We start from the raw sequence: 21,423 nt of genomic DNA, 5'->3' as shown, positions 1-21,423 counted from the left end.
GAGACTGGCCAGCTAACTTTTAAAAGGACTGGATTTTTTATTTCCTTTCAGCTGCACTTATTGGCAGCCAGCAGCTCTTCCTCCTTCCTGTCTCCCCCCTCTGGGGTTCCGGGTATGCATTAAAGAACTGTGCTTAACGCACAACTCTTCAGTGCATGTGCCAGACACTGTCCTCTCGTGATCTCCCTAATGTTCAAGGCTAACAATGTACCTAAATTTGCATGCCATTGGCATTGAACATTTGCCGCGCTGTTGTGGCAGTATTTTTCTGGCACTGTTTAGAACAATGCCAGTCTTTTAAGCATCCGCCTGTGAATGAAGTCACCTATTGCTAGGTAAAAAAGCATGGCTATTTTCATTTGTGACACAAAGGGGGAGTCTCAGGAGGGTGGAATTGGCTGACAACACATGGAGATTTCATTTTTAAAATCTTGCTGTGTGTTTATACATGGTGCAAGACACAGTATTGAAGCACTCAAGGTCTGACCCACCCTGAATTTTCAAGGAAAACTCTGCAGGAAGTTTCCCTATGAAAATTCACTTGCAGGTATACCCAAGAGCTGGCACGCAGGCTATGGAGTTTTAAAGAGCTTTCACCTGATCAAATTGTGAGAAGGTTACAAATTATCCACAATTACATTAAATTAGATAAAACTCTTATAAAATGCATAAACCTTGCAGAGCTCAGAGTGGTTAACAATAACATATACCAACCATTTCAGGGAAAATACAGAGCTCATCCACAATTAATATAATCCATATATTTCTGAAACAGGTATGTCTTTAACAATTTACAAAATTGCTACAGCTCAATCAGTGTTACAGTATGGCAGAAGAATGAGTGCTCAACCAATATTGATCAGGTTCTAGTGATGTTACCAGTTGTAGAGTGACCTTGTTTTAAGTTTTTTTGGGGGGGAAATTCTATAAATGGCACTGAAAATTAGGCTCCAATAAAATTTGGTGCTCAAGTTATTCTATAAAGAGCTCTCTGGGATGAGTGCTCTTTATAAAATAGCATTGAGCGCCAAATTTCACCCTCAACTTTGGGCGCAAGGACTTACACCAGGTGAAACTTGGTGTAAATGTTGGCACGCAATTTGGTGTGGATCCCCGCTATTCTGTAACACTGCACGTATCTTTGTGAACACCACTGACCCGCCCTTGTCTCTTCCCTACCCACCTCCCCTTTTCAGTTGCATACGATTCAATTTAGAAGCCCATTATTATAGAACAGAGCGCAGCCAGACCAACACCCAAATCATAATTAGTGTCAATTAAGTACTTGTTAATTCCAATAAATAAATCATTGGAGCCCGTTAACTAATTATTTTAGGCGCCGAGCTGGGATTCATGCCAACGTTGGGTGACCTATCTAGAATCCAGTGGTTTCTGCTGGCATTCAAGGTCTTACATATACAAGGCGTATTTCTATAACCGGGCACTTGGTAGGATCTTATTCTAGAAGGGAGCAGGACCCTTAGGGCCCTGTTTTCAAAGGAGTACTAGCATTTTTAGCACACACTAAAAATGTTTAGCAGTCACTAAAAATTAGCACACGCTAACCGTGTAACTGCCGTATGTTAGCATGCACTAAAAATGCTAGCATGCCTTTGTAAACAGGGCCCTTATAGAATACCAGCATAACAGCAAAAATATGCACCTATAAGTTAGGCATGAGCAATGTAAGTGCCCCCCCCATTTTTTTTTTTACGCAGCTATACATTCAGAACAACAACAAACATATAACTGCTTGGATGGTGGTCTGAATGACACCACTTTTATAACTAGAATCTATTATATCAATATGAAGAGTGTGACAAGGCAAGTCCCAGAGACTCCCCAGTGAAGCAGTTGAGCCCAGAAGTCTTTGCAAGGATGAGTGAGGAGAGTAGTCTTAAAAACGTGGAATGGATTCCCAGTCCCAGCAGGGGGACCAATGGCTCAAGGCAGGGTGAGCCTGTTACTCCCTTCCCCACTAGAGGACGAGGGAAGGATGAAGCTCAGTTTCCCTGGCTTCACCATCTGTATATAATCCCCCCCCCCCCCCCCAGCTGTGAGAAGGGGAGAGCAGATTTCCTGGAGGCTCTCAGTCACCAGGAGAGAGGGGAGAAGAATGGAGAGAGAGAGATTCCATGGAGTATGTGGAGGAAGGAAGTAGCCCGCCACTAGAGCTGCCTAAGGGAGAGGAGCCAGCTACCATGGAGTGGGAGAATTCAAAGGTTGCCCTGCCCAGCACTTGAAGGCAGTGGAGGAGGCCCTCCTCCTTACAGGGTTCCTTCTGTGCTGTGAAAAGGCAGGCGATTTGTGGTATTGGTTTGATGTGCAAAGACTGTCCATGAAGATTTGTTCTGAACTGTTGTACTATATTGGAAGTGTGCTGAACTCTTACTAAACCCTTCTGAAGGAGGGGGAAGGGAAAGCTAATGCCGTAATAGAAGACCTGAGGTCTTGAGGAGCTGAGTATTTGCTGAGGGATTTTGGGACCTGAACTGTACCTTTTTCTTTTGAAGACTATATTAAGAGGGCTGAATCTTTTGGTTTGAAGAATATATTATGATTTTTGGTATGAAATTGCCTGATAATAAAATACTTTGGCCCTGAGTCCCAGTATCGGCAGTATTCTGTCCTGGAACCCTGGGATCCCCGCAGGCTTGACGGCTCCACCCAAGAGAAGGAAGCGGACCCCCTTTACAAGAGTGAGCGGAAAGGATAAACCAATAACAACACCTTATTAAGGGGTCATTTTACTAAGTGCGTTGAAAAATGGTTTGGTAGTGGGCATGGGCACCAATCCATTTTTCAGTGCACCTGTAAAAAAGGCCTTTTTTTATTTCTGCCGAGAATAGACGTGCGGCAAAATCAAAATTGCCACCTGTCCATTTTGGGTCTGCGACCTTACCACCAGCCATTGACCTAGCAGTAACGTCTCATGTGGTAACTGGGTGGTAATGACCTATGCATGTGAAATGCCACTTGGCATGCATCCGATATATGTGTTGTAAAATAAAAAATTATTTTCCGGCCACGCGTATCGGCCGCGTGCCAAAAATTAAATTACTGCAAGAGCCATGAAGTAGCCAGGCTGTAACTCCATTTTGATGTGCGTTGGGCACGTGTAGATACTTACATGGCTTAGTAAAAGGGCCCCTAAATACTCTTCCCATTAATAATGTCAAAAATAATCACCTCTTGTATGAATGGCAAGCAAAAAAAGGAAGAAAAAAGCCTCAGTTGAGCTCCAGGTAATGCAAGCCTTTCGCAGCTGAAACTTTCATCATTGGCACAAAAAACCTTCCTCACTTTTCTGTCAAGATTTATTAAATGTTCAACAAATTGCTATGCTATTCTCTTCAATATCCAATTTGTTGAACATTTAATAAATCTTGAGGGCTTTTTGAATAATGTCTTGATATTGTTATTCAACACTTTTCTGTCTTGTACAGATTTTCCAATCTGACAAGTTCAATTTACACTTCTCTAGATGCCTCTGTGTTCCAACTTATCTTCTTGTTTTATAGTTCATCACAACTAGCAGTATGCTCATTCCCCACCCATCAAGCCCAGGGTTCGGATGTGGGACATAATAGGCTGGTATGGACTTAATTAGGGCATAGTAGTTGCAGGTACATTGCAAACACTTTTATAGTATGTGAAATGTAACTACAGACTTTGGGCTATAATGAACTCTTAGCTGCCAATGAAAAGTAGTGCGCTAACTACAGATTAAAGTAATGTGCCAAACAGTTCTGAGAAGTCTAAAGCTTCCTTTCTGTATATTCAGGTTAGGTTACACTTTATTTTTCAGCTAACAAACTTCTCACTATGCATGAAAGTTATTCCCATGCTCTTTTCCAGCCAAAATAACAATGCAACTCCTTCTGTAAAAAAAGAAAAACTTTATTGAAATTGTTTGTTTCCAGAGTAGTTCGTATTACAGTCTAATAGGAATATGCAGCAAGAAAATTTCTGTTTCTTGATCTTTCCCATGTCTTTTCTAGGAAAGTTTGTTGTTTTTGTTTTTTCTTTCTGTTACCATTATACCTCTATTTTATTTATTTATTTTGTTGCATTTGTATCCCACCTATTTGCAGATTCAACTATACCTTAGCCGTCCTTGAATCCTGATGGGCTCTGATGGATGGCATTGGTGCAATGCTTCATTGTTCTTCAATCTCTGTCTTGTCCTCTTTCTCCTTCTTTCATAATTCTTTTATCTCTCTCTTTAATTTTTTCTTTATGTTCTTTCCTCATGGTATGGAGTTCTTTTCCCATCTTTATTAGTTGCTTTTTTTAATTTAAAAGTACTTTGATTTTATTAGAAAGTTAATATATCAAATACCTAATAAACTCAACTCAACTCTTCACAGAAGCAGTGCCTTTAAGAGATTGCACTATTTAGGAAAGAGCAAGCACTCTTTCAAAAGAGAGTACAATAATGTTAGTTTTGCCTCTAATTCTTTTTGTGTGTCTTCACCCAACCTCATCCAGTCTCTTTCTTCTGCTTAGTTTCAATTCTTTCTCAGCTTTGCCAGCAATTGTATATAGTTGCTAGTTATGTCTGTTTTTTAAATAGCCTTCATCTTTGATTTCTTTTTCTCTCTCAGGAAAAAAACAGCACCCTGAGTGAATTTTCAATGGAGAACTTAGTAATCACCACTTTAGACTTATTCTCAGCCGGGACAGAGACAGTCAGCACAACGCTGAGATATGGGCTCATGATTCTTCTGAAACATCCAGATGTAGAAGGTGAGCAACAAAAGACAGGCAACAAAATGAAAAAGAAAATATTGAATCCTAACATTTCATCCCAGACTTACTTTCATCCATGTGCATATTTTTAACCATCATGAAGTACCAACAGTACAGCTAGGGTGGTGGGTAGCTGAATAACTCCTCTGGTTGGAAGGGAAATCAGTGGTGAGAGACAAAGGGAACAGAAACAGTCAAAGTGCAGGCAGAATCTGCACTATTGGAACTGAATGAAAACATGCATGGGCAGACCTGTTGAAAGAGGTATATAGATTTTCCAATCCAACAGCTCCAATTTACACTTTTCCAGGTGTCTTTGTGCTTCAACCTATCTTATTGTTTTATAGTTCATCACAACTAGCAATATGCTCATTTCCCACCCATCAAGCCCTAGATGAAAGTAGGATTAGGGAGGATATGATACACATGTACCATTTTGTTATGTTACTAACAAGCTCATTTTCGAAAAAGAAGGACGCCCATCTTTCGACACAAATCGGAAAATGGGCATCCTTCTCACAGGGGTTGCCCAAATCAACATAATCGAAAGCTGATTTTGGGCGTCCCCAACTAATTTCCATCGTGGGGACGACCAAAGTTCACGGGGGCGTGTTAGAGGCGTAGTGAAGGCGGGACTTGGGCATGCCTAACACATGGGAGTCCTCGACCCATAATGGAAAAAAAAAGGGCGTCCCTGACGAGCACTTGGATGACTTTAACTGATCCTGTTTTTCTTATGACCAAGCCACAAAAAGGTGCTCGAACTGACCAGATGACCACCGGAGAGAATCGGGGATCACCTCCCCTTACTCTCCCAGTGGTCACTAACCCCCTCCCACCCTCAAAAAACATCTTTAAAAAAATTTTGTGCCAGTCTCAAATATTATACTCAGGTCCATGACAGCAGTATGCAGGACCCTGGAGCAGTTTTAGTGGGTGCAGTGCACTTCAGGCAGGTGGACCCAGGCCCATCCCCCCCTTACCTGTTACACTTGTGGTGGTAAATGTGAGCCCTCCAAAACCCACTACAAACCCACTGTACCCACATCTAGATGCCCCCTTCACTCGTAAGGGCTATGGTACTGGTGTACAGTTGTTGGTAGTGGGTTGGGGGGGTGCTCAGCACACAAGGTAAGGAAGCTATGTACCTAGGAGCAATTTATGAAGTCTACTGCAGTGACCCCAGGGTACCTGGTTGGTGTCCTGGCATGTCAGGGGGACCAGTGCAGTACGAATGTGGAGCACCCTAGTGGGCACTGTAGTGGACTTCACATAAAAACTCCCAGGTACACATCTTACCGTTACCCCCTTATATTGTATGGGGAACCCTCCAATACCCACTAAAAACCTACTGTGCCCAACTGTACACTACTACAATAGCCCTTATGCCTGCAGGTTTCACCTTGATGTAGGTACAGTAGGTATTTACCCCCAGGTATTTAAAAACCATTTAACCTGCCAGAAACGGCTCCTGGCCAGTTAAATAGCACTTAACTGGCTATCCAGCAATATTCAGCGGAGATTGATGGTTATTTCCTGCTGAATATTGCCGGTCAGCTAATAGCGGATAACCAGGTATATCACGTGATTTAACTGGCTATCCACTAATATTCAGCGTATCACCAGCTATGTTTAGTGACCAAATTTGGTTGCCGAAAAAGTAGGCCTGTCTTTGACCAATTTAAACTTAACTGGCCAGCACTGAATATCGGCTTGGCAAATTAAGTTTAACTGGGCAAAAATAAACTGAATATTCAGTGCCGGTCACTGGAAACAGCCCAGCATTGAACATCCAAGTTCAGCACCGACCACCAGAGGCATCCCGGCTAACTCCTGTGGTCTGAATATTGGCCCCTTAATGTTTTTGCAGAGCTTATACAAGTGTACTAGTTAGTGAGATATGGGCCTGGGTCCTCTTCTCTGCAGTTCACTGCACTTAATGAGGCTACTCCTGGGATCTGCTTTCTGCTCTAATAGGAATGGCCATTTTATCTGAAGCTGTCACAGAAGCTGATATATACTGTCACATCATAGGGGGCTGGGGGAGTAATAGGGGGTTATGCCTTAATCCCTCCAGTGGCCATTTGGTCATTTAAGGCACCTTTTGGTCATTTAGTCGTGATTGAAACAGGTCTAGCCAAAAAGTGTCTTAATTTTGACCCTAGACATTTTCATTTTGTTCTATTATTGCAGAAAAACATCTATCTTTTGGTGTCATCCATGCCCTGCACAAAACCCACCCCCAACATGTCCCCTTGAAATTTGGACAAACTGTGGAACAAAACATCTAAAATTGGGGTGTTGAAAATCGCAACTTGGATGTTTTTGAGAAAAAAAGTCCTTCTGCCACTTTATGATGTTTTTTGGACCTTTTTTTGTTTTGAAAATGAGCCCCATAGGCACTGATGTGTATTATATCATACCAGTTTATGCTTAGAATTTAACCGTAACTACTGCAAGCTTCCTAATAGCACATTAATGGCCTCATTAGGTTCTTTTTATGGTGTGCATGACACCCCTCCAGGTGCTTGGTTTGATGGATGGGGAGTGAGCTCAGAGAGAGATTATGGTCGATTTGCTTGGGAATTATTTATTTTATTTAATAGGATTTATTTATCGCCTTTTTGAAGGAATTCACTCAAGGCGGTGTACAATAAGAATAGATCAAACATGAGCAATAGACAATTACAGCAGAAAAAATATTCAAAAACAATACAAAGTTTGGCATGGTATGCTCATTACAATGTCAACACAATACGTAATAGAACATTATAGGTGATAGTGAAGGTTAAAGCAAAGATGTAACATATAGAAGGGTAAGAAAGTAGGAAGAGTTAGAAAGTAAGGTGATTGATTTAAAGAAAGTTGCACATGAGGTCAGAGAAATGGTTAAATGTTATCTCAGCTAATAGCCACGCACTAATGAGAAAATTAACGTATGACCATTATTGCTGCAATAGAAAGAGTGGCTATTACTTAGCAGTATTAAAAATGGCCTTAGTGCTACTACTAATCCTTTCTATCGCAGTACTAGATTTATTCAGTGCTCTACACATTACATGCAGGTACTTTCTCTGTCCCTAGAGGGCTCACAATCTAAGTTTTTGTACCTGCAGCAATGGACAGTTAAGTGACTTGCCCAAGGTCACAAGGAGTTAAAGTGGGAATTAAACCAGCCTGCTGCACTAGCCATTAGGCTACTCCTCCACATCCTTAATTCATGAGAAAGATCCTTGCTGTGGCTAGCACAGGCCACGTTTTAGCGCAGGCCCCTAAATGAAGAGGTAGATATGATAGGGCATCTCAGAGGCCTGGTGAAAAGAGGATCAGCAATGGGACAAGGTACAAATTATATTGCACTGATAAGGTGGATCAAATGGGGGAGGAGTACTATATATTAAAGAAGGAAGTGAGTCAAACATAAAACTTCCAGGAAACAAATTGCAATGAGGATTCTTTATGGATAGCATGGCTGCTGAGAGACACAGCCGCCCGCCCCCCTACCTGGGCTGCCCCGCCCCACTTGGGCCCTCCTCCCACATTCAGGCCACCACCTCCGCCCACCCTACTACTACTACTACTATTTAGCATTTCTATAGCGCTACAAGGCATACGCAGCGCTGCACAAACATAGAAGAAAGACAGTCCCTGCTCAGAGCTTACAATCTAATACCCTTACCTTCCTGTGTTTGATTGGGCCACTCTCAGTCTGTCGTTTCCTGCTCCTGTGTGCCGAGACCTGAATGATTGTATTAACGTGATAACCTAGACTCAGCAATCAGGACTAAGAGTGAGACAGACCCGGAAGCAGGCAGGCAGGAAGCTTGTCAGTGCCGTCTCACCCCCCCTCCCCCATGGAAGTTGAGCCCGGGGAATTTTGCCCCCCACCCCCCCTACCTTTGCGACCCTGATGGGTAGAAATTCTGCATGTGAAGGGAAAAATAATACTGGTGGGCAGTGGTACAACTGGGACTGAATGGGCTCTGAATAGAAAAATTTTAATGGGCCCTTATTTGATTTGATTACTTGATATACATTACCACTAAAGTCTAAAAAGTGTTACAGTGGTTTACAATACACCATCTCTCCAAAGTAGACAAAGAAATGATGAGATAGGGAGGAGCTAAAGATAAGAGTGAGGAGACAGAAAGTTCTACTACTACTACTACTACTACTACTTAGCATTTCTATAGCGCTGCCAGGGTTACATAGCGCTGTACAAGTTTAACATGGGGAATGACCGTCCCTGCTCAAAGAGCTTACAATCTAAAGGTTACAAACTATGTAGTCAGTGTAGATATCATGAGTGGGGAAGGTGGTTATGCGCCAAAAGCAAGGGAGAAGAGATGGGCTTTGAGTAAGGACTTGAATATGGGCAGGGAGGGCGCATGACGTATGGGCTCGGGAAGGCTGTTCCAGGCATATGGTGATGTGAGGCAGAAGGAGCGGTGTGGAGTTAGCGGAGTTAGTGGTGGTGGAGAAGGGTACTGATAGGAGTGATTTGTCCTGAGAGCGGAGGTTACGGGTGGGAACATACGGGGAGAGGAGGGTAGAGAGGTAATGGGGGGCTGCAGATTGAGTGCATTTGAAGGTTAAAAGGAGAAGCTTGAACTGTATATGGTAGCGGATCGGGAGCCAGTGAAGTGACTTGAGGAGAGGGGTGATATGAGAGTATCGGTTCACGCGGTAGATAAGACGTGCGGCAGAATTGTGGACAGATTGAAGGGGGGATAGATGGTTAAGCGGGAGGCCAGTGAGAAGAAGGTTGCAATAGTCAAGACGAGAGGAAGAAAAAGGGGGAGAAACCTGAGAGTGAGGAGAGCTCACCTTGTAAGAAGGGTATAAGTGGAAAAGAGATGGCTGAGGGGAGATATGATAGTGGTGTATAAAATACTGAGTGGAGTGGAATGGGTATACATGAATCGCTTGTTTACTCTTTCCAAAAATACTAGGAATAGGGGGCATGCAATGAAGCTACTAAGTAGTACATTTAAAACAAATTGGAGAAAATATTTCTTCACTCCATGTGTAATTAAACTCTGGAATTCATTGCCAGAGAATGTGATAATAGCAGTAAGCTTAGCAGGGATTAAAAGAAGGTTTGATAATTTCCTAAAAGAAAAGTTTAAGATGGGCGTGGGAAAATACACTGCTTATTTCTAGGATAAGCAGCATAAAATCTATTTTACCTTTCTGGGATCATGCCAGGAATCGGTGTCCTGGATTGGCCACTGTTAGAAACAGGATACTGGGCTTGATGGACCTTCGGTCTGGCCTAGTATGGCAATGCTTATGTTCTTATGAAACAGCAGGTTTTGACTAGCTTCTTAAATTGGGAAATGAAGGCTCAAGTCTGAGTTAGGATGGCATGGTGTTCCATTGGTATGGTCCAGTGTAGCTGAAAACAGTTTCATAGGTTATATCAAGGTTAATGTTAGCTGGTGATGGAACAGATAGAAGAGCTTGCTGAAAGGAATAAAGGCAGCATGATGGGATATAAGGGATGAGAATTCTGAATTTGATGCTTGTGGAAATTGGGAACCAATGTTCAAAGATTAGAAGAGGGGACACAGTCAAAATTTCATGGAATCAAAGTTTACTCATGTAGGCTGATAATCAAAGTGATTTAAGCGGGCAGGAGAGGTAGGGGATGGAGATGGGAAGGAGCATGCAGTGAGGTGAGTGCCGGCACTTGCACAGCTAACCGAAAGAATAGAGGTTGAGACCCGCACAACTTTTTAAAGTAGTAAGCCCTTCCGGTCCTCCCCCTCCTCCATCTGGAACCTCCCCTATTCTGATCCCTCTCCCACCCACCCAAAACAGCCACCCTTTTTCCAATCCCTTTCCCCCTGATCCTCCATCTCCCCAGCAAGGATAGAAACCTTCCCACAGTCTGGGCCTACCTAGGATTCCTGGTTGACCAGTGGGAGTGGTGGGGCCAGGGTTAAAGGGTCAGAAGGGGGAGTCATTTGGGGAATAGGGGAGATTGGAAGGGCTAATTATTTGAAAAGGTTATATGGGTCCCAGCTGATATTCAGCCAGGGCTCGCCAGGGGCGTATCTGTAATGGGGCCACGGGGGCCAGGACCCCCGTAGATTTGGCCCTGGACCCCCCTACCAACGGCCCTTGCAACCCCCCCTCCCGCCGCCAACCTGCCGTCGCCTACCTGTGCTGGCTGTTTTGTTCTTTCTGAGTCTGACTTGTCTCTGACGTCCTGCGTACTACTGGTAGCGCTATAGAAATGATTTATAGTAGTAGTAGTCCTGCACATACACAACGTGCAGGACGTCAGAGACGAGTCAGACTCAGAAAGAACAAAGGACGACGGCTTCGGCTGGTGGGGGTTGGGGTCAGCACAGGTATGTGACAGCGGGCGGGGGGTCGAGAGGGTCGTCGGGCGGGCGACAGTTGGAGGTGGTTCTGGCGACGGGGGGATGGCGGCAATGGTGGCGGGGGCGGCAATGGCCGCGGGGGTCACTGGGGGGAGGTCGCTGTGGGGGGGCTAAAATGTGCCCCTCACCTCGGCTCTGGACCCCCCTACCGGCGAAGTCCAGATACGCCCCTGGGGCTCTCATAACTGTCTTAAATGGGGCATAGCAAAATATCGATTTGGAGCCACATAAGCTCCAGCAGCCAGCCCTGCTTAAATTATCACTGGATATTCAGATCCAGTGCCTCGGACAAATTTAGTCAGCAACATTAAAAAAAAAAAAGCACTGACCTCTGTCAGCTGAATTGACCTGCTACAATTTTATGGATTCCATAATAGAGAATGATCGTTAATGACAGGTTGGAATAGGGTAAGCAAATAGGGATTAAGAAAACATTACCTTGCCAAAAGTGATTTAAGCAGGCAGGAGAGACTTTTTTTTTTCATGAATTGGCTGTGCAGTAGGTGAACCACTTGATGCGGCCATTTCAGGGGGGAGCATTTACTGCCACCCACTGAGGTGGCCTTAAGGGCTCCCGCACTAACCTGGTGGTAACTGGGCAGCATGTGATGCTGCCCGATTATCACTGGGTAAGTTCCGGCGCTACAAAAATAGAAAATATTTTTGTAGCACTGGAAATGGTGCTCATTGAGGTAGGAACAACCACCAGGCTCCTGGGGTAGCCTGGTGGTAGTTCTAGATTGTTGCGTAGCAAGCTCTTTGCTGTTCGCCAACCCTTTAGTAAAAGGGCCCCTTAGTATCTTGATTATTCATGTTTCTTTCTTTCTTTTTTTTTTTTTTTTTCTGTTTGTTTGCCTCTGCTTCATTTTGATTGTTTTGGGTTCCTCCACAATGTGGGCTTGATGTGATAATTTTGTATTGTTATGGAGATTTTTAGGTTTCCTGTTAAAGATATTTTTTTCTTGTTTTTCCTGTCTATTTCATTAGAAATAAATAAATTATTGATTAAAAAAATGATAGATTGTGAACAGCAGGTACTATCAAAATCTTCAACAACTTTGTTAATATATCATTCTAATAACTCAAAGGGTAATCAAAAACTTAGCTGTCAAAATCAAACCTTCCAAAATCTGAAGATTAGGAAAAGAATAGAGACTAAAACAGAGAATAGCATTATGTCTTTGTATCACTCCAAGATATGACTGCACCTTAAGTATTGTGTGCAATTCTTGTCATCAAATCTCAAAAAAAGACATAGTGAAATTAGAAAAGGTTAATGAGAAGGTCAACTCAGGGCCACCGAGGGGGGTCAAGGGATAAAATTCCCCAGGCCTGGCCTCCAAGGGGGGGAAGGGGGGCTGGTGCCGGGTCTGTCTCTCTCCTGGTCCTGTCTGGACATGGGTGATTGCATTAACACAATAACCTGGTCCCAGAGAGAGGCAGACTTCAGTGCCGGGACCCCCTTGGAAGCTGGAGATGAGCAGACTCACTGCCACTGATGTAGGAAGCTGCACAGCATCCGCGTAGATGTAGAACTCAGTGTCCATTGACCAAATCAGCTCAGCTAATGGCTTGAGGTAGATATTGAACAGAATAGGTGACAGTATCAATCCTTGTGGTACCCCACAGGTCAGTGCCCATGGTGGCGATTAGTTGCTCCCAAACATTATGAATTGTTGCCTGCCCGATAGATAGGATCTGAACCAAGCAAGTACTGTTCCATTGACACTTGTTTCTGTCAGTTGTGCTAGCATGATATCATGATCCACAGTGTCAAAAGCTGCTGAGAAATCTAGCAGTATCAACACCAAGGCAAATCCCCTGTCTCAGTTTCTGTGAAGATCATCTAATAGGGATACAAGGACTGTTTCTGTTCCATAACCAGGTCTGAATCCAGATTGACATGGATCTAGTCAGTTTATCTCTTTTAGCCAATCATTGAGTTGAACACAGACTGTTTGTTGTATAAGTTTCCCTAGAAATGGGATGTTGGATACTGGCCATTAACTGTCAAGTTTGTTCTGGTCAAGGTTGTTTTTCTTTAGCAAAGGTTGACCACTCCCCTTTTTAATGCTGTTAGTAATTGCCCATTAGAAAGAGAGGAGTTCACTATTTTTGTGGCACCTTTTTTGAGGCCCATGCTTGCCTGCTGCACTATCTTAGATGGGCAGGCATCAAGGGAGCAGGTAGTTGGTTGAAGGTCTCGTAGAATTTTGTCAAGGCTCTCCTCTGTCATTGGGTTAAAAGTGTCCCATCTGTTTCTGTCAGGAGGAGGTGAGTTCGTGCACTCCTGGTTAACTGATTGGAGACTGGTTGAGATTGCCTGTAAATCCTGGTGGAGACTTTTTGTTTTATTGACAAAGTATGCAGCAAACTCATTGCAGTTCAGTTTAGACTGGGCAGGCTGGTTCTGTTGCGGGGGGTTGCAGCAGGCTGTTTACTATACTGAACAACTACTTGGTTGAATTGGCATCTTGTGCGATGCATTGAGATAAATATCATTTTCTTGATTGCTGATAAGGCTTGGCAGTACTTTGTCATGTGCTTCCTACAGTTTAGATTGTCTTGATCCAGGTGAGATTTATACCATCTCCTTTCCAGTTTCCGTCCTTCAAGTTTAAGGATCTGAAGTTCTCGAGAAAATCAAGGTGAGCATTTGTTAGTGGGGCATAAGACCTTTATTAGTGGTGTGTGTATTCCAGATGTTAACCTCTTCTGACACTGTAGTTGTCTTTTCATCCATATGTGGATAGTCCAAGGCCTCTAGGAAATTCTCAACAGTTAGCTTTTTTTTTTGTCTCTGATCTCCTACCAAACTCTGGGAGGTGCTATTTGTTTCTGGTGAACACTTAGGGAAAATTTAATTAGAAAATGGTCTGACCATGATAGGGGTGTTATTTCGATACTGTTATCCCAGAATTCTGGGATGTCAACCCGTTTGTAGAGTACCAGGTCTAGTATGTGACCCTTTTCATGGGTTGAAGAATTGGTCACCTGTGTGAACCCTAGTGCTGTTATCATGTCCAGAAAGGCTCTTTGGAGACTTAATACAAAGGGGGTTGATGGTTAACTTTTGTTTTAAGGAATCTAACAGATTTAGAAGTTGTCAGCAGGCACCTCTTCGTGCTGTCCGCTCTTGTCTCGACACCTCTCAGTGCTGTCCGCTCTCCCCTCGACACCTCTCCGTGCTGTCCTTTTTCACCCACACAATTGGGGCTAATCCATCACCTTAGGAGAACTGCTTTTGCTTATTTGTAACAAGTGATTATTCACAGTACTATTTCCCCAACGGTATCAGAGAAAACCAGTCTGCCCGCTGTATTACAGCTGCTAGTCTCTGTGCACCTTGTTTCACTTCTCCCACACTCAAAGATCCATAACCATTCAGTTTTAGAATTAGTTAATGACTGGGGATAAACCTGTGGTTCAGTCAATTCCTCTTCTCCTTTCTCTTACTGCCTAGGAGATAGAGGCATTTTCACCACCCTCGCTTGTCAGACACCAACACTCTGACAATCTCCCACAAATGTTCAGACTGACCTCCTTCAGGTAATTAATTCCCACAGTTCCATGAAGCCAGACCGCATCTAGGCATTGTCACTGAGCGGCCCCACATCTCTGGCTTCCCTCTGCAGTCTCTTCCTTTGCCATCTCCCTTTGTCCTGAGCAAAAGAACTCCATTTGCTCCAGACCAGCCTCCTTCATGACATTTTCACTTTTCTCTCCTAGTTCAATCTCCTCCCACTCCATGGAGTCTTCCCCCACCCTCTCTCCCAGGTGCTGCTCCTCCACCTGATTATCCTCCATCTCCCAATCACCTCCTGACTTTACTACCTGCTGGGAGTTGTAGTGCTGTTTCTCTTGTTCCCTCCTCCCTTGCAAGTGCTGCTGGGTTCTGTAGTTCTCTTCCCTTCTTGCAAGTCTCCTACCCCCTTTTCCCGTCAGAGAGTGCTCTTCCTTTCTTGGCTTACTGCCCCTGTCAGCTCTTCTCTGCTTTCCCTCTACATCCTCCTTACAAAGTTTAGAAATAGTTATGTAACTGGTCAGCCTTCCAAGACCCAGCCAGGGCTGACCCTGCTTAGCTTTCTGCACACACTGTCACCGTTGGCTCCACAGCTCCATGGCATTCACCATGAGGCTGCTCCCCCACAGGGTGTCATCTGCGTTGCTGTCTCCTTTCACAAATGCTCATCACAGCCAGGCTTCTTATGACCAAAGGTTTTATTAGTTTCCATTTAACATAATCTTCATTGCTTATTTCATTTCTTCTTTAACTTAAACATAACCAAACATTTACTCAGTGTCTTTCAGTTAAACCAGACCCAGAGCAGTTCCTCCGGCCTTCACCACTGAAACAGCAAAACAAAAGCATTTACTTTCATTCCTTCATAGTTCAAACAGCAAAACAAAGGCATTTACTTTTACTGCTCAGAGGCTAGTGCAGCTATCACCTTTCCAGCAGAGCCCTTACCCAGTGTTTCCATCTCCCCCTTCCAGCTTTCCACCATTGCTTTAATAAAGCTACCTGAAACCCTCTCACACCTGGTTCCACTTCCCAATCAACTCCCGGCTTCTCACTTTCTTGCTCAGAATCCTTCTCCATACTCTGATTCCCTTGCTGTTGCACTGCATTCTGGGCCTTGTAGTTTCCTGCCCTCTCAAATAAGCAAAGTGTGTATTATATAATCTAAGCTGCAGAGCCTGATGTGAACCCAGCCACCCGGCCAGTCAGCCCAACTTCCCCATTACTGAAGACAAACTTTCTTCACATTTACTGAACCAACAGGTCACTTTATGAAACATGATATTCTAAAGCATTTTATTCCACACAAAAGTGGTTATACAATACTGGGCATGTGACTGTTTCATGCCCAGGTTCTCATCAGAAAATAGAATATCCATAACAACCAAATAAGAATAGAACACTTCTCAAAGTGTGAATGTTACTGACCTGATTCTAAGAACATAAGAATAGACATACTGGGTCAGACCAATGATCCATGTTTGTAGCCCAATATCCTATTTTGGCTAATCCAGGTCACCAGGGCCGGTCTTAGCAAGTGCGGGGCCCTATGCAGACCAATTTGATGGGGCCCCACCCTAGCCCTGCCCCCACCTAACTCCGCCCCCACCCTAGCTCCAGGGCCGGCTACCCCTCCCTCTGAGTTCCCGGGCTGCTCCCTCTGAGCTCCAAGGCCCCCAGCTCCAGGGCTTCCCCCCCTAGGGCTCCCAGCTCCAAGGCCCCCCTCCATCCCGGTCATTTTTTAACACCCCCTCCAAAATCCAGTACTAGGTATGCCGAGAATACAAAACACTCTAGGACCTATTGAGCAATTCTACCATACCATAAGCAGTCATTTCTACGAATCACACAAAGAAAAGGAAAACATCTTAAAACACTACAGTGAGCACTAGAACATCAATTCACCTATTGTAAAATGAAACCTGACAGAATAGTACAGATCGTCGATCCTGCACAGTCAATGCCAACTGAAAGCCATGTCTTTTTCACAAACACAGATACACCCTAATCCACTATAGAATAAGTAGTAATATTTAAACTTTCTATTTAGACAAAAATTAAACTGAACCCCCAAGATGCCAGACTGCATACAATTCAACACCACAGAAACAGAAAATGACCCCTAGTACTGTGCAAAATATAAAGACAGCAGATGTAAATTTGAAAAAACTAACAAATACCAATCACCACTTTACAAATTAACAAATAGAAATAAAACAAATACAGAAAATAAAATAATCCCATTTTATTGGACTAATACATTTGGCTTCCAGAGGCCAAAATCTCCTTCCTCAGGTCAATACAGTATAGTACTGTTACAGTATCCTATCCTGACCTGAGGAAGGGGGTTTTCTTCTCTGAAAGTTAAGTCGAAATGTATTAAAATTAGTCCAATAAAAAGATTACCTTATTTACATGTTCTATTTATAAACATTTATTAACACAGCTACAATACTATATCCTAAAGCAAAAAAATAAAAATATATATTTTATTTACAGTTTGTTGTCTCTGGTTTCTGCTTTCCTCATCTTCTTTTCACTGTCTTCCTTCCATCCAGCATCTGTCATCCAGTGTCTGCCCTCTCTGCTGTTCCCTCCATCCAATGTCTGCCCTCTCTCCCTGCCCCTTCCATCCACACCTGCCCTCTATCTCTGCCCCTTCCATGATCCATCCACCATCTGCCCCTGTCTGCCCTCTCTCTCTCCCCCATCCATTCACTGTCTGCCCTTTCTATCCCTGCCATCCACTGTCTGCCCTTTCTCTCTGCCCCTTCAATCCACAATTTGACCTCCCTCTCCCATCCATCCGGGGTTTGCCCTCCCTCTCGCTACCCCATCCAGGATCTGCCCCTCTCTCCGCCCCTTTTTCAGTCCCCAGTTCCAGCCCCAGCCCTTTTCTCCCACCAGTCCCGAGTTTCAGCCCCCCAGCCACTTCTCCCTATCCCGTTTTCAGCCTCCAGTCCCAGTACTAGCCCCCTTATCCCACCTACCCTCCTTTTCAGCCCCCAGTTCCAGCCCCCTTCATCCACATGCCTTGTATTAGGGCCCCCTTTTCAGAACCATTCTCCCACCTGACCCATGCATGCCCCATTTTCCCACCAGCCCCAGGCATGGCCCCTATTTTCCCATATGGCCACTTCTCAGACCCCAGTGCCTGCCCCCTTCTTCCATCCGAGAAGCCCCTCCCCAGTCCCCTTCTCCCATCCAAGAACCCCAGTCCCCTCCCCACCCGTCCCCTTTAACCATCCAAGAACCCCCTCCCCACCCCCTTCTCCCATCCGTGAACCCCCTCCCCACCTTGGTCCCCTTCTCCCATCCAAGAACCCCAGTCCCCTCCCCACCCGTCCCCTGCTCACATCCGAGAACTCCCTCCTCAGTCCCCTTCTCCCATCCAAGAACCCCAGTCCCCTCCTCACCCATCCCCTTTAACCATCCAAGAACCCCCTCCCCACCCCCTTCTCCCATCCGTGAACCCCCTCCCCACCTCAGCTTTAGAAATGTTAAGTAGTAGTCTCCTTCCCATTTGAGAACCCCCTCCCCACCCTTCCCCCCACCTGAGAACCCGCACCCCACACACCCTTCTCCCATCTGAGTCCCCCCCCCCCAACCTACCCACTAGCTTTGTTCTCCGGTCCCCACCACCCTCACTGGCTTTAAAAAAAGAATTTGGAAGCGCCAGAGGGACAGGCAGCACCTCGTGTCTGCCCTCCCTGCTACTAAAAATGTCTTCGACGTCGTCATTGGGCCTTCTCACATTGAGTCCCGCCCACCCTCGCGGTAATTGGAAGTTACCTCAGAGAAGGGCGGGACTCAATGTGAGAAGGCCCAATGACGACGTTGAAGACATTTTTAGTAGCAGGGAGGGCAGACACGAGGCGCTGCCTGTCCCTCTGGCGCTTCCACAGTCTTTTTTTAAAGGTAGGACAGGGTGGGAGCAGCGGGTGCAGGCCACCCCCCACCCACTGACAGCCGGGGCGGACCGCCCCCACCACTCCGCCGTCGCGTGCCATCCGAGGGAGGGAGGGAGGACTGGAACTCGGGCGGTCGGGGCGGGGCGACCTTAGGCGCACCGCGCGGGGCCCCCCTGAGCGCGGGGCCCTATGCGGCCGCCTCGGTCGCCTCGCCTTAAGACCGGCCCTGCAGGTCACAAGTACCCAGTAGAAACTCAAATAATAGCAACATTCCATGTGACCAATCCCGGGGCAAGCAGTGGCTTCCCCATGTCTGTCTCAATAACAGACTATGGACTTTTCCTCCAGGAAGTTGTCCAAACCTTTTTAAAAGCCAGATACACTAACCACTGTTATCACATCCTCCGGCAGCAAGTTCCACAATTTAACTATTCATTGAGTGAAAAAATATTTCCTCCTATTTGTTTTATAAGTATTTTCCATGTAATTTCATTGAGTGTCCACTGGTCTTTGTACTTTTTGAAAGAGTGAAAAATTGATTCACTTCTACTCATTCTACACCACTCAGGATTTTATAAACCTCCCTCGGCTGTCTCTTTTCCAAGCTGAAGAGCCCTAACCTAATTCTGTGCATCTCAAACAATTTACTCATCAACAGGAGAATGGAGTTGGCCACAGGGGCCATGGCAACACCTATATTTTGCACACAGCATCAACAAGTAGAAAACTTAAGGGTGTGATGTAGCAATTGTAGGCACCCTGGGTAGGAATTGGTTGTTAGCAGGACATACAGTATGGGGATTAGTGGGAGCTGGTATCACTGAGCTCTATCAGGAGATAAGTGGGGATTGTGAGGGGAAAGGTTAAATGGGACTTGATATATTGCCTTTCTGTGGTTTTTACAATTACATTCAAAGCAGTTTACATAGTACATACAGGTCCTTATTTGTACCTGGGGTAATGGAGGATTAAGTGACTTGCCCAGAGTCACAAGGAGCTGCAGTGGGAATCAAACCCAGTTTTCTAGGATCAAAGTCCGCTGCACTAACCACTAGGCTACTCCTCAGGGTGCTTATGAAAGAGGACCCCAAGGTATATTATTATTATTATTATTATTATTATTATTATTATTATTATTATTATTATTATTATTATTATTATTATTATTATTATTTGGATGTGAAAGACCATTTAAGATCAGAAGCACTCTCACTTAATATGTCCCATCTGTCCACATTGATAACAAGCCCCTCTGCCTCCAGGACTCAAACCTTTTCCTCAGGAATCTCCCCCTCTTCCTCACTTCCTAGCTGCCCCCATTTAAGAAGTAATCTGTAAATTGAGAAGTCGTTGTTTCTGACTTTCCTTTTTCAGTTTCTCTTGTTCCCCCTTCTCCTTGATTCTACGCTCACACTGCCGGGCTGCCATAAAGATGGCATTAGGGTTTTTGGTGGGCCAATCAAGGACTGCATTTTCTAACATTCCTTTGATAGTTGGTAGAAGTCCATTAAAAAAAAAAAACATAGCCACCATCCCTTTCCCGGTTCCCTCACCAACTGTCTGGAAAAATGTTTAAAAGGGGCAGGACTGGAGATCAATTTCTTGTTTTGCAACCCCTAGAATTACTTGTGTCTGTACTGTTCCCACTTTTTGGCTTTGATTTTTCCCTGTTGCATGATTCTCCAAGGAGGTATTTTCCAAACTCATATTTATCAGGGGTTATAGGCCACCTTTAGGAACCTGCTGTATTTGATTTTATTGAACCAGTCTATATTTGTTTAAAATAAATAGATTTTCTATGCTCAATATAGCCTTAGCCAAGTTTACATAATTTTTTACAATTACTTTAACAGCAAAAATACACGAGGAGATTGATCGTGTTATTGGGCAAAATCGTTGCCCCACAAATAAGGACAGGAATCTGATGCCTTATACAGAAGCTGTGGTTCATGAAATCCAGCGGTTCATAGATATCATCCCACTGGGTCTTCCCCATGCCGTCACACAAGATATCCTGTTCAGGCAGTATGTTATTCCCAAGGTATGGATCTCAGGTTTTACCAGTGTAAGGTGGGCCCCTTGTATAGGCCTAGAGATAGTATGGGAGGACTGCTCATATAGCTTATTCTTTAGTTGGGACCAGGGCTGGAACCAGTAAAGACCAGGACACCATAGGCAAGTAATCCACATACGCTGCACTCTCCATAGAGTTAATGAGTCAGACCATTCCAGTATTGGTGTTTGGTGTTCAGAATCTGATTCTTTGCTTAAAATTTTATTTAGCAATTAAGTAGGCCCACAACAATAGTTGAGGTCATTACTTTGACAGAGGAAGTATATAAACAGTCCCCTGATATTCAGCTGGCAACGGTCAGTTTTTAATTGCTGACCATCTAGGGTTACCATATCTGCTCCCCCCCAAAAGAGGACACATCCCCGCCCCGTCGCATATCACCCCACCTCTTTCACATACACCCTGCCCCATCACACCCCCCCCCTAAGGGTGTCCTATCCTCCCCTTCTCTTACCTTACTCTACTGCCCTGGTGGTCTAGTGACTGCGGCAGGAAAGAGCCCCCTCTTTCATGCCTGGAGTGTTTGCATATTGTTCCCCTTGCTGACTGTCCTGGCACCAATTCAAAATGGCCACCGAGAGTTGAAGTGGCCTCGCAAGACTTGAGGTCGCTTCAACTCTCGGTGGCCATTTTGAATCAGCGCCGGGACCGTCAGCAAGGGGAACAGTATCCAGGGCAGCACTCCGGGCGGAAAAGAGGGGGCTCTTTCCTGCCCTGAAGAGGTCACTAGACCACCAGGACAGTAGAGTAAGGGGAGGGGACTAGAATAGG

At 44.7% G+C, this 21,423-nt stretch overlaps 1 protein-coding gene across 4 annotated transcripts in view; it reads left to right on the top strand.

Moving 5' to 3' along the window:
* LOC115479452 (cytochrome P450 2C42-like) overlaps positions 1 to 21,423 on the top strand; it is a 44,636-nt gene that overhangs the window by 15,779 nt on the left and 7,434 nt on the right. For all 4 annotated transcript variants that reach the window (XM_030217361.1, XM_030217359.1, XM_030217358.1 and 1 more), the window contains 2 exons: positions 4,608 to 4,749; positions 20,432 to 20,619. In XM_030217361.1, coding sequence (XP_030073221.1) covers positions 4,608 to 4,749; positions 20,432 to 20,619 — 330 coding nt within the window. The remainder of the gene's footprint in view (positions 1 to 4,607; positions 4,750 to 20,431; positions 20,620 to 21,423) is intronic.

This window comes from Microcaecilia unicolor, chromosome 11, assembly GCF_901765095.1.
Source record: "Microcaecilia unicolor chromosome 11, aMicUni1.1, whole genome shotgun sequence".
In the NCBI taxonomy this organism is placed as follows: Eukaryota; Metazoa; Chordata; class Amphibia; order Gymnophiona; family Siphonopidae; genus Microcaecilia; species Microcaecilia unicolor.
Note: the sequence above shows the minus strand (reverse complement) of the source record. Positions and strands in the feature narration are given on the sequence as shown.